The sequence below is a fragment of the Mustela nivalis genome (assembly GCF_964662115.1).
Source record: "Mustela nivalis genome assembly, chromosome: 17".
Classification (NCBI taxonomy): domain Eukaryota; kingdom Metazoa; phylum Chordata; class Mammalia; order Carnivora; family Mustelidae; genus Mustela; species Mustela nivalis.
In genome coordinates, this window is record NC_139036.1 from 50,927,538 (window position 1) to 50,940,143 (window position 12,606).

At 49.1% G+C, this 12,606-nt stretch overlaps 1 protein-coding gene across 9 annotated transcripts; it reads left to right on the forward strand.

The window, feature by feature from the left end:
• The first annotated feature begins 1,990 nt into the window (after positions 1-1,990).
• Positions 1,991-12,223, forward strand: AMZ2 (archaelysin family metallopeptidase 2). Of its 9 annotated transcripts, none has more exons than XR_014305058.1 (10): positions 2,010-2,123; positions 2,577-2,670; positions 2,999-3,088; positions 3,642-3,924; positions 4,246-4,419; positions 4,534-4,662; positions 7,721-7,884; positions 9,027-9,203; positions 10,367-10,789; positions 11,240-12,223. XR_014305058.1 is itself a non-coding variant. In XM_082708291.1 (9 exons), exons 4-9 carry the CDS (start codon positions 3,642-3,644, stop codon positions 10,520-10,522), a joined length of 1,083 nt encoding a protein of 360 aa, XP_082564417.1. In that variant the 5' UTR covers positions 1,991-2,123; positions 2,577-2,670; positions 2,999-3,088; the 3' UTR covers positions 10,523-10,714. The 9 variants fall into 9 exon arrangements, 5 of the variants coding, with proteins under 5 accessions (XP_082564417.1, XP_082564416.1, XP_082564419.1 ...); XR_014305060.1 differs by having other exon boundaries at positions 2,093-2,224; XR_014305061.1 differs by lacking the exon at positions 2,010-2,123 and adding an exon at positions 2,289-2,411.
• Positions 12,224-12,606: the final 383 nt, after the last annotated feature.

The window sequence follows — 12,606 nt, forward strand, 5'->3', positions numbered from 1 at the left end:
ATCATTGCAGTAAGGACAAACCTAGCAGTATGCACAAGGTAGTGATCATTGCAGAGGAGGGAATTTTGTGTTGCAGGAGGTGGGGTTAGGGAACGCTCTACGGAAGAGTTAAACACTGAGCTCAATGAAGCTTCTCGGGGCGCCAGAAGGCCACTGGATGAAAAGGTAAAAGGTCCAAAGTAACTCATTTGATCCCTAAAAACCACAGGAGGTCTGTGCTGCTTTTATCTCCTCTGTACAAACCAGGAAGAGATGCATAAGTCTTAAAAAATGGATGCTGGCCACATGCTAATGAACAACGGGTTCCAAGGTTTAAGCCCAAACCATCATCTTAGCCCTTGCACTACACTGACTGACTCTCGGGATGTCTGGAGACAGGCATTCAGTCAAAAGGCAAATCGTCCCAGAAAGCCAAGAAGCATCTCAGACACAGCGAGGCTGATGCATTGATGTTTTCGGTTTAAATTTGGGGACCAGGCATGATATGGATGGATATGGATTTCACTGAACACTGGGTTCAGGTAAGGGTGGAAACGGGCACTGAGGTCAAAGAATGACTTTGGAGATTTCAAGATCCATGGGGAGTAAACAAACTAGAGACGGAGGTGATCACTGGAGTTGAAAAGACAAAACATTTCTCACATTAGTCCTCTAAGGAGAGACAACATGGGGTTAAGGCAGGAGAAGGTAACCATCAGACCGGGCTGAAGTCGTCAAGAAAACGCGTTGTCTGTCCTTCCTGGGGAGTGAGAAGGCCCATTAGGATGAAGAAAAATCAGAGAATGGTAAAAGGGTCTGAGCTTCAAAAGCATAGAGGCTGCTGGGTCACAGTAGGACAACGGCTTGGAAATGAAACTGGGGCTCGGGAGTATTTCTGAGTGACCGCTGGGAGGGAAGAAGTGATGTGCAGGGAAGAAAGCTGAGTGTCCCTTAAGGTGAGGTCTTGGGAAGAGAACTTTGGGGGGGGGGGGAAGCGGGTGGTGTGAAGGAACAGGTTTACACTGGACTCGGGGTTTTGGGAGGGTTCTTTTGTGGGAAGCTGCTGAGTCCAACGGAGTCCAGAGAGCATGGGGCAAGAATGACCTGAGCTGGGAAGGAAGGAGGGCGCGAGCGGTGGGGGGGCTTGTCTGGCGGGGCTGCTGGAGGCCCACACCCCTGCAGGGAGCGGGGATGGCGATCAGGTCGGGATCTGTCCTCGGCAGTACGAGGGGGCCTGCCCCAGCCTGACCCACTACTCCGTCCTAACGTCTGCTGGGCACCGGGACGTCGAGCGGTGGGCCGGGGGTGGGGGTGGGGGGTCCTCTGCTTTCAGACACAACTTCCCAGTGCTGAGGGGCTCCGGGGGTCAGAGCTGGCTCCTCTCATCTTCCACGGGAGAACCGAGAGGCCCAGAGAGGGTAACCGGCCTCGCCAAGGCCACACAGCTCGCTCAGCCCTAACGCCCGCCCGCGCCCGTCCTGCTTCTCTCCTCCGCTCCCGCACAGCCGGGAGGCACAGAGGGACGCATCCCCGGGCGCACAGAGGGAAACCCCGCGGGCGTCTCCAGGCCGGGCCCCCGCCTCCGCGCAGCCCGCCGGCGCGCGCTCCACCTGCGCTTCGCGGTTGCGGCCGCGCCCGGGCCGCTGCAGGCGCCGCCGCCGCCGAAGGGAAAGTCCGAGCGGGGACGGCACCGGGGCGCGCGCCCGGGCCGTACGTCAAGCTGCGGCCGCGGCTGACTTATTTTGGAGCCGCCTGGTGACATCAGTCACGCCGAGGGCGCTCCTCAAACCCGCGGTCCCCCGCGAGGCCGGCGCAGCCCCGGGGGAGGGGGGGCGGAAAGGGACCGTGGGGACCGACTTCGACGCCTCGCTCCCGGCTCACGGCGGCCAGGACCCCGACGGCGGACCCACCACTAGGGCTCCGAGCCTGCTGGAGAGCCGCGCACGAGGGGGCGTGGCGCGCGTGAAGGGGCGTGGCTCGCGCGAAGGGGCGGGGCGGGGCGCGACGGAGCGGCGGCGCGGCGCGATGGGGCGTGGCGTTGCGCCGGCGCGGGGCAGGGGAGGGCGCGCGGTCCGGCGCGGGGCGCGACGCCCGGGCGCGCAGAGGCGGCCGCAGGAAGCGGGGCGGTGTCCAGGGCCGGCGGGGTGAGGGCAGTGTTGTGGAGCCGTCAGATCCGGGCCGTGGCCTCCCGGGCTGGGAGGCTCGGTTGTGGAGGGATGGGGACGGTCGCGGTCGGTGGGGAGGGGTGAGGATTGGGGCGGGGCCGCCGCGGCGGGAGCAGGGGAGGACAGCGGGGGACGGGGGCGTCTCCGGAGAGCAAGGCCCTTTGAGGAGGCTTCCTCCGGGCGGAAAGACGAAGCGAGGCTCCCCGGGGGATCCCCACCCCACCCCAACCAGGGACCGGGTCGCGGTTGCACGGGCCCCGGGCCAAGGTGCGGGTTGCTATAGCAACCGGCGGGGGCGGCCAACTTGTGAGGTTTGCCCAGGATGTGCTGGTTTTAGCGCGGCAGGCCTCCAGCCCGCAGGAGCGAGCCTCTCCTGCCTCCCGCGCTTCCACCCAGCGTGGCCAACCTCTCACACTGCCTTTGTACCATTAGGGTGAAGGCACCCCGCACAGCACTTCCCCGGCCAGGCCCAGGCATGCCCGTCCTGGTAAGGCAAAATCTTCGATGGGAGCCTACCTCCCTAAAGGTAGGTGGCCTGCAGGAGGGCACATTTGGTTGCTGTTTTGTCCCGTAGGAGACGCGAAAGGTCAGCCCGGTTGGGGAGCCCTGAGGACGATTTTATACACACATCCGAGCTCTGACAGCAGTGACCTCCGTTTGGGAATTTCGCCCTCGCTCTGGAACCCCAGGATTCTGATGTCCAATGAGAACGAACAGACATTACCTTAGCTTGAATTTCCCCATCAATTGTCAATTATTAAACTGGAAAAAACAAAATCTAGAGAATTAGGAAATATGATGGGTTCCAGAGAGTGAGTCCACAATTTTTTTTTCCCCTTTTCTAACTCAAAAAGCCTCGTGGCGGAACAGCTGTTTGACGCATTCAGAAGGAAGGATGACAGCTCTACAGAGGAACACGGTGTGAATGGAAGAAACCTGTCATTGTGAGTCTGGCTTTTGGTTAGTCACCTGATGTCCTCCCCAGGGTGACATGACTTGGAGGCAATAAACTTCAGTGGCCGAGGTCTATTACCAGCCTGCAGTTAAGTTACAGAAATGGCAGGACTTACATCAGTTCTCTTTTTGTGTGGTCTGGAACATCTTTGAGTCACCTTGGAAAAGATGAGTATTTTTCATGCGGCCCTAATGAGTCAATTCATAATATTGTTACCCCAGGGACAGAAGGAAATAGGGAATCAGGTCATCCTCTTTATTCTCTTATGGTTTTTGTAACGGGAGCAGGTTCCGTAAGAGAAGGAGGAATCAACTTCGTGATTTTTCTTTTCACCTTTTCAGCTACTCTCCCCAAGAAATGGATTGGAAATGGGGAAGAAAATGGGGTGTTTGGTGCGAATAATAGTAACAAGCAAACAAACAAACAAAAAACCAATTTTTCCATTCTAGGGAGAAATGAGAGATGTATGTGGAGGATAGGCAGATTCAAGTCACCGGAGTGGATATGCATTGTCTGTCTGATTGCTTGTGTTTTCCTGGTAGATGCAAACAGTACAGCACTCTGAACAGACTCTAAAAACAGCTCTCATCTCAAAGAACCCAGCGCTCGTGTCACAGTATGAGAAGTTAGACGCTGGCGAACGGCGTTTGCTGAACAAAGCCTTCAAGCCAGACAATGATCTGTTTGGACCCATTACCCTGCATTCAGAATCAGACTGGATCATCTCCCATCCGGAGGCTCCCCAAGACTTCGAAGAGTTTTTCAGTGATCCTTCCAGAAAAGCACCGTCTCCAGAGAAACGCAGTATTTATATACAGTGCATTGGTATACATTGGTAACGTGCTGGATTGGGGTTGGTTTGCAGTGGGCCTGCTGCCAGGGATAGCCTGGGCTGCTGATCTCATTCAAGTGGGCAGTTTTATGATCATTTTTTGACATTCATTACAGTGGTGGAACCCTTGTCCCAAATCGCCTTAAAAAGGGACATTTCGTTTCTTTGTAATTCATGTTCACATCAACGAGTGATAAAGGTTTATTGAAAATCTAGAGTTAGTTTGCCTCTAACTTCAGATTTCTGATTACAGACTTGAGAGGCTGAATGTTGAATCATTCTCAGGTCTGTCTTGCATTTTTTCTGTCTTCTAGGGTCTCTGGGAAACACCAGAATTATCAGTGAAGAATATATTAAGTGGCTGAAAGGTTACTGTGAAGCATTTTTCTATGGCTTGACAGTAAAACTCCTAGAACCGGTTCCTGTCTCTGTCACGAGGTGTTCCTTTAGAGTCAATGATAACACACAAAACCTACAAATTCATGCAGGTGAATTAAACAACTTTACAATTTGAATTGAGGAAAGGAACTATTAGATACATGTACGGATGAATATATATATATATATATATCTCACATGGATTTTTTTTTTTTTTCAAATAGGGCATATCCTGAGGTTCTTAAAAAAGAAGAAACCTAGAGATGCCTTCTGTATTGTGGGAATAACAATGATTGATCTTTACCCACGAGACTCCTGGAATTTTGTCTTTGGACAGGCCTCTTTGACAGATGGTATTCCTTTTTGACATTTTTGGTAGAAGTTTCTTCACCTTGAGAGTTATTTGAACCTGTTGATAAAGGGAAGAAAGTCCAACCAATTATTGTTTTAATACTTCAGACTGTTATTTCTGGTGTACGGTGCTATGCTCAGGAAGTAGTATGCTGTGGTTGGATTCTGAGGATCCATGAGCCATGCACTACCTACATGACCCTGAGGCCAATGATACCTATTTTATTTTTTATTTTTTAAAAGATTTAATTTATTTATTTGTCAGAGAGAGAGAGTGCACAAGCAGGCAGAGTGGCAGGCAGAGGCAGAGAGAGAAGCAGGTTCCCTGCCGAGGAAGGAGCCTGTGTGGGACTCAATCCCAGGACCCTGGGATCACGATCTGAGCCGAAGGCAGCGGCTTAACCGACTGAGCCACCCAGGCATCTCAATGATACCTATTTTAGAGAGTCCTTTTGGGATAGTTTACCTGTGCTGATACATAAAAAGTGTACACATATACCTAGCATCCATATAGATATTCTGCACAACAGATGGTAAATGTCAGTAATTCAGGGACGAGGTGAATTAAACATGTTAAGGATGTTTGTACTATCGTTAACACAAGTGAAAATCCTGCTGCTTTTCAGTTCTTTTTGTAGCTCTCTTGCATAGCTAGAGTGACCAGAGGCTGATTTACAAGTGTGCAACGTTCTTACTCTGTGACTCGTGACATTATTTTACTTCCGTAAAGTCAACTTCAGTGTTCAATTTGAGATATAGTAAACTTGACTCACTGGGAATTCTGCACTGTAATACTGAGGGTAGAAAAGAATCTGGAAGTATCCTTTTCTGGGTAGAAAGGATCCCATTTTTGCATTATTGTATTTCATTCTTTTTGCGTTCTCTCCACTCCTTTTCTCCCCACCTGTCTGTTTGTGCTGTAATTTCTCTACCCTCGTCCACTAGGATCTGACAGGTTTGAAGGGGAGTCCAGTGCACTGAGGGCAGTGGTGGTCCATTAGCGCTCTGGGGCTGGGGAGTAGGTACCCAGGATTGTGCTTTCAGAGTACCAGTTTGACTGTCCAGGTGTCACATCAGCCTTGGGGCTTGTTGGGGGGGGGGGGCTTTCTTTAACAAATTTTTTTTTCTATTAGGCATTTCCTTTTCTGACACATTCTTTAGAGGTGGGAGCCCAGGGCACCACAGAGTCTCTTCTACCCCCTGCTCCTTCATTGGTGACTTCATTTACATTCCTAGAGTGTCCCCAACCCCCTCTTGGAGACTCTGGTCACTGCTGTCTTTCTGATTTTTTAAGAGCTATCTTTCTATCAGAAATAAACTTTTTTTTAAAAAGAAGATTTTATTTATTTATTAGGAAGAGCTCAAGCTGGGGGTAGAGGGACAGAGAGAGACGCAGACTCCCCACTCAGCAGGGGGCTCCACGTGGGGACTGGGGAGAGTCCGGGACTCCATCCCAGGACCCTGAGATGACCTGAACCCAGGGTTTAGATGCTTAACTGACTGAGCCACCCAGGTACCCCTATCAGAAATAAACTTTTATGAGCTGAATTTTTCTCTCCCCTTTTATAATTAACCTGACAGTGATGGAAACATAAAAAAAGTTTAACAAATTTTACCTAGACATTGCTAGCTAATTTATCTTACAGCGTTTGAGGTGGTCAGGGGGCATTCTCCTAAAATGTTTCTACTTTAAGGCCCTCCCCTCCTTTTTTAGTAAGTTTTTTTTTTTTTTTTAAGATTTTATTTATTTGACAGGTAGGCAGAGAGAGAGAAGGAAACAGGCTCCCCACTGAGCAGAGAGCCCAATGCAGGGGCTCTATCCCAGGACCCTGAGATCATGACCCGAGCTAAAGGCAGAGGCTTACCCACTGAGCTACCTAGGTGCCCCTTTTAGTAAGTTTTTTAAATAGTGCATGGCCTGAAAGAAGGTATAAGCTAGCAGCGCTGATCTGTTGGGCAGTGAGATAGTATCTTACTATAAGTGACCCCCTTACTATAAGAAACCCCCAAAGATGGGGGTTTTCAAAATGGAGAAATTCTTAATTACCAAAGAAAATAATCTTACATCCGTAAGTTTATTAGAAGGAGAAAATGTTCTTGGTAAAGGTATTGTAGTGAAATATGCCCACACTTGGTTGTCTAGAGGATAGAGGAGGTCAACTGTGACAGGAGGAGACTTGGGTTTTCCTTAACTTTCAAAATGTTCTCTCTCTCTCCCTCTAAATATCAAATATCAGGCGACACCTGGAGGGGTGGGGTGAGGAGCATTCTCTTCGGATCAAGTTGGATTGGACAAACTTACTATGAATTCATTTCTTTAACAACAACAAAAAAAGCCTTTTTCTAAAATGCCTTATTTTAAATCACAACGGGAAGAGGCATAAATTAAAGTGATAATGTAAACAAGTCACCTTATAAAACCGTGCCCTTTAGAATGCGTTGTGCAGCAAACCCTGTCCTCTCTGTGCGCAGAAGCTTCCGTGTGACAGGAAGTCATTACAGGAGTGTTTATTCTGGTCACACGATGGCAGCCACATAAAGTCACGCTCTGAGTGAGAAGGGGGAGGTGGGAGGAGGTTCTGTGTGAGGGCACGGTCTCCACCATGGTCTCCAAGCCTCAGGGCAGTGCAGGGACCCTCGCTGACCTGTAGGACCTAGAGATCTGGTTGTTGTGCTCCTAAAGAGTAAAGTCATGGCTGTGTGGTGTGTGTGTGTCACCATTTTTCCTTGCTCCTGTTGGAGTCCTTGATTTGGACTACTCTTTGAGAAAAAAGACTAATCTTAGAGGGGAAAAAATTCTGGAATTTTCCATTTCTCAAGAATTTGATCTCAAGACCATTGAATCTTACAGGGCAGGGCAATGTGGCTAGCAGAAGAGCTAGATAGGGAAATCTGGGGCAAAAGTTCTCCTTTGTCTTGGCAAACTATAAGCATATTAGACTGTGAACGCAGTAGCACAGATTTGTACCTAGGGACTAGATGCCCAAATGGGCTCTCTTTGTTGGTTTTTCATCCAGGAATCTTACTCCCATTCTGTTGTTGCTTGTCCTCCTCTTCTAGGTGTGGGGATATTCAGCTTTGCCAGGTACGGCAGTGATTTTTATAGCTCACACTATGAAGGCAAAGTGAACAAGCTACAGAGAGTATCTTCAAGTGACTATTCCATTTTTGATAACTATTACATCCCCGAAGTGACCAGTATTTTGCTGCTTCGTTCCTGTAAGGTGAGTCATTTACAAAAAAAAAAAAAAAAAAAAAAAACCCAACGGTATTTTTTAAAAAGCTCTTAATTATCTAAATTGTGTATAAACAGCCCTTCAGGTCCTAATTATAAATGAGTTTATATCAGCTTGCATACTTTTGATGGATATTGTTTGAAGTCGTCAATAAAACAATTAAAATGGATACCTTAATACTGAGATTTACAGTATCCATGCTGGCTTTTTGTCCTTTTGGTGACGCGCAGCCTTGGCTGTCTGCACATCCTCGCCACTAGTTTCATTGCAGAATTCTGCTATGAGTAAGGTAACTGACTCTTTGAGGCTGTGGTGGCCACCCAGTCAAGCTGTTCTTGGGGGCCGCTGCTCTCAGGCATCGTGAGAATGGCTTTTTTTTGGCCCAAAGCAACCTTCTCCCACGGTTAGTTCTACTGACAGCTCCTGACCCAAGCCCTGCTCTTCGGGAAGCCGCCTCCTGATTCCCTCCCCCACCATCTCCGTAGCCAGAAACATAGGCTTTTCCTGCAGCTGGGAAGTTGTGCTTAGACACTGAGGGCTATAGTGTTTTCAGAGTATGTGCCCCATGTCAGCCTCCCCTGGTGCAGATTGAGCGCCCTTCCTCCCTAACCTGCTGACTCAGCATCTGTGGGGGAAGGGTCCAGAATCTAAATGGGTAACAAGCGTGCCACTGGTCTAGTGCAGTGGCTGTAACCCAGGGGTGAGTTGTCCCACCCGGGGACTTCTGGTGGTGTCTAGAGACATTTCCGGTTGTTGCATTTGGACAGTGGGGGTTACCGGTGTCTAGTGGGTAGAGGCTGGGGGCGGAGCTAAGCATCCTATAATGCATGGGACAGCTGTGTCCTTCCCCCATCCCCACTGTGCTTATGCAAAGAATGATCCCACCCAGCACGTCAGCTGTATCAAGGCTGAGAAACCCTGCTCCAGGGGAAGTAATGAAGTGTAGGGAGGAAGGCGGTAAGACACTTAGGGAAATGAAGGATTAAGTCTTTGGGCCGAATAAGTTTTGGTGAGGACAGTAAGGGAGTTGATCTCTGTAACTTCGCTTCTTTGAAAAGCAAGGAAAAGAAGGCAGGTGTAACTCTGTGCTGAGGGTGGCGCTACCAGACCTTGCTGTGCGTGTCTTGCAGACTTTAACCCATGAGATTGGACACATATTTGGACTCCGGCACTGCCAGTGGCTTGCATGCCTCATGCAAGGCTCCAACCACTTGGAGGAAGCTGACCGGCGCCCCCTCAACCTTTGCCCCATCTGTTTACGCAAGCTGCAGTGTGCTGTGGGCTTCAACATCATAGACAGATACCAGGTAAACGAGGGGAAGAAAAAGGAAGAAGGGAAGTGGTTATCTAACTAGCAAACTGCCATTTTCTATTAGGCCCTTCTGTGGAGCTATAATTTATCAGAGGAAATTAGTGCAAAGATAAGCAGGAAGCTGTGGTTTGAAAAAAAAGAAAAACACACAAAGAAATCTCCTCTTAAAACTGCCTTGCCTCTGAGCGCCTTGCACTTGCGGCTCAGTGAGAAACTGTGGGGGAGTATGTAGCCCCCTTCGCTAAGTGCCAGAGAACTTGACTTGGAAGAACAGGCTGAATGCTGATGTGCGTGGCAGAGTTCATTTTTTTTAAAACCATAAGTACATGTGGAGATGCTTTATCTTCCCACCTATGAGACAGGGGTATGCTGTTCACGCACAGGAAAGGATGAGTTTCTTGAAGGAGGAAGAGGGAGAGGACGTAATCTCGGTACTTGTGTGCATGTCCGTGCATCCAGGCCAACCCACAGATGCATCTGTAACCCATCACATAGCTCCTTGTGGGTGTGACTGCTCACGCAGCGATCTTTACGTACGTGTGGTGTCTGCCTGTACCTTTGTGCACACTCACACGGGGACCACTTGCACATCAGCTCGAAAGCACTTGCCCAGTGCCCTAGGGAACATTTGGCACGTTGAGAAAAGCATAATCCGGGCACCTAGGTGGCTCAGGGTGGCTCAGTGGGTTAAGCCGCTGCCTTCGGCTCGGGTCGTGATCTCAGGGTCCTGGGATTGAGTCCCGCATCGTGCTCTCGGCTCAGCAGGGAGCCTGCTTCCTCCTCTCTCTCTCTGCCTGTCTCTCTGCCTACTTGTGAACTCTCTCTGTCAAATAAATAAGTAAAATCTTTAAAAAAGAAAAGAAAAGCATAATCCTCCCATCCAGAAAAACCTGTGAGGATGCGTGTTTCTCTTTCATCTCTTCTCCCGCGCACACGTCTGACCGCCATCTGTAGTCGTAGTCTGTGTATTTTTGGCCACTGCTCCTTCACGCGGTGTGTGTTCCACACTCACAAACGTCTTTATCAGACGGAACATCTTACGGGGCTTATAGGAGCCACTGATTGAGATAATGTGATTTAGAAGTCAGCGCGTTCCTCCTGCCTCAAATTATTTTGCCCTGATTTATGAACGTGTGGATCTGGATTTTGTTTCTCAAGGCGCTGGTGAGGTGGATTGACGATGAGTCCGCCGACAGCCCTGGAGTCCACAGGGAGCGCAGTCGGGAGGATCACGTGACTTTGCCAAAGCCTGTGGAAGCCTTTAAGGAATGGAAGGAGTGGATAATAAGATGCCTTGCTGTAGTCCAGAAATAAGGACCTTCGCCTAGGAGTCATTCCCGTAAACCTTTGCACATTATGCTTTCCCTTGGATGCCGTACTTCCTTAGAACAAACTGCTTACTGACTCTGCCCTGTGTCAAGTAACAGAATGGAACCTTTTTAAAGCATCTGAACTTTGAAATGAGGCTTACTTGAGATGCCGACAACTATAAACCCTCAGCCTGGTCGTGGTAGTGAGCTCGTCCATTTCCGTCCTTGAAATCCGTTTATACCTCACAAGGGAGTTAGGACTAACAGATAAGTAAGTAAATATAAAAATCACTGTATATATTCCAAGAAAGGATATCCAAGGAATGTAATTTCCAGTGGGTGATTTTTGATTCATTTTTTAGAAGGAGTGCGCTGCCTCCTACAGACCCAGGCAAGTCACCTACTCCACGTCCATCCCTCGTCTGTGGACTGTCATTTCCAGGGAGCCTGTCTGCTCTCCCTTTATTCGCTGGTTGTCCCTTGAGCCTGAAAAAAGCGATAGTTCATTTGGGGTTTGGCAGCTTATAAAATGTGACGTCCTCTCAACCATATTTACAAGTGAAACTAACAGGACTTGTACAGCAAACAGTATTGGTGAAGGGTCTTGCTCAATTTGTTACGATGGGCCTTATGTTTGTGAGTGTTGCCCTTTTCCTGTAGGCTTCGAGCAGGTGTCAGGTTTATTCCTGCGATAGTATCACTCTCACTTTGCATTGTGCAGTGTTCCCTTGAGGAGGATGGAGAGTGTGATGGGGTGTCCTGTTGGTGTGGCAGGAATGCCTGTGTTGGCCTGTCAGGCTGTGAACATCGGCTGGATTTCCACTGTGGGGGAACAGGCTGAAAACCACAGGCTTGAAGATTCGCCTTTACGAGAGCAATGTATCTCACGCCTCTAGAAATTAGATCAGATCGTTTGGATGCTGGAGAGCAGATGGCCTTCTCCACGTTCCCATCTTCACCCGGAGGGTAAAACTTACAGGTAGTTTTAAATTTTGAAGTTTGGAACCTAAATCCTTTCCACGTTAACTTTATTTATGCAGTGCGATCGAAAGCACATATTCTAACTGAACATGCTTTTCCTTATGACATTCATTCTTCCTTGATGAGACCTCTTAAGGTCATTTACGTTCAGACTCATTGGAGGGCAAACACTTGGTGGTTCTAATATGAAAAGAACCCAAGGGAGCATGGACTTTTATGGATTCTGTTACAAGTTTTATTTCACTGTTACTGGCCCTGTGTTCATTTTTCTTCTGTTTTCCTGCAAGGTAAGCACAGGTTTGGCCCTATAGGTCAGCAAGAGTTACAAACCTACACATTCAGATTTGGCTGTGTGTGTAAATTGGGGGGCGCAGTTGTTCCAACAAGACATAGAATCCATTTGTACCAACTCTGCACGGGGAGACCGGGAAAATGTCTTCTATTTAAAGAATCAAATCATAAGAGTCCTGTTAAAAGTTGGACAGATGTTAAGTTTAATGTAATGGGCATTTATTCAGCAATCATCAAGTGTATAATACTGCCTTGTATTTACTTTCAGACAATTTCTTAGGGTTAAATTTAAAAACTATAATTTGTTTACTGCAACTACATTTTATGTACTATAGGGAAACCTTGTTTTGAGAAATTATTTTCACTCAGTAACAAACGGAAATCCACGCAGAGCTTGCTTTGCAAATGCTGAATGAACAAACAGGGAAGAGAACTAGTAGTTTTCCATGGTCTACACACCGTTGTAGAAAAAAGCGAATCGGAAATGTTCGCTTTCGCGCTGGCGGAGTTAGTCATCTCCCTTTGGTCAAGAGAAGCATTAAGCGGCAACATTTTAGTCCGCAAAGCCTTGTAAAGGCAACGGCCGGACCGAAGAACATGGCCTTTCCCGGCTCACCCCCTGCAGCCCCGGGACACCCCCCGCCCCCGCGCCATCAAGGGTGTGTGCATTCTGCACCCGAGGGTCGAGGGTCGGGGTGCTGCGGGCCGGCAGCGCTGTCCACCCCTCCACCCCCGCTCCACAGCTGGGGGCTGGGTCCTCCTGCGCCTGCAGCGCTGCACCACGCCCCGCCCCGCCGCGAGCGCGCGCACGGCGCG

Excerpts from the sequence above, each read along its gene's own strand:
- AMZ2 (XM_082708291.1), top strand. The coding sequence starts at position 3,642 with ATGCAAACAGTACAGCACTCTGAACAGACTCTAAAAACAGCTCTCATC. Across the intron at positions 4,663-7,720 it reads ACAGGCCTCTTTGACAGATG|GTGTGGGGATATTCAGCTTT; the intron begins GTATTCCTTTTT and ends CTCCTCTTCTAG. Across the intron at positions 9,204-10,366 it reads ACATCATAGACAGATACCAG|GCGCTGGTGAGGTGGATTGA; the intron begins GTAAACGAGGGG and ends TTGTTTCTCAAG.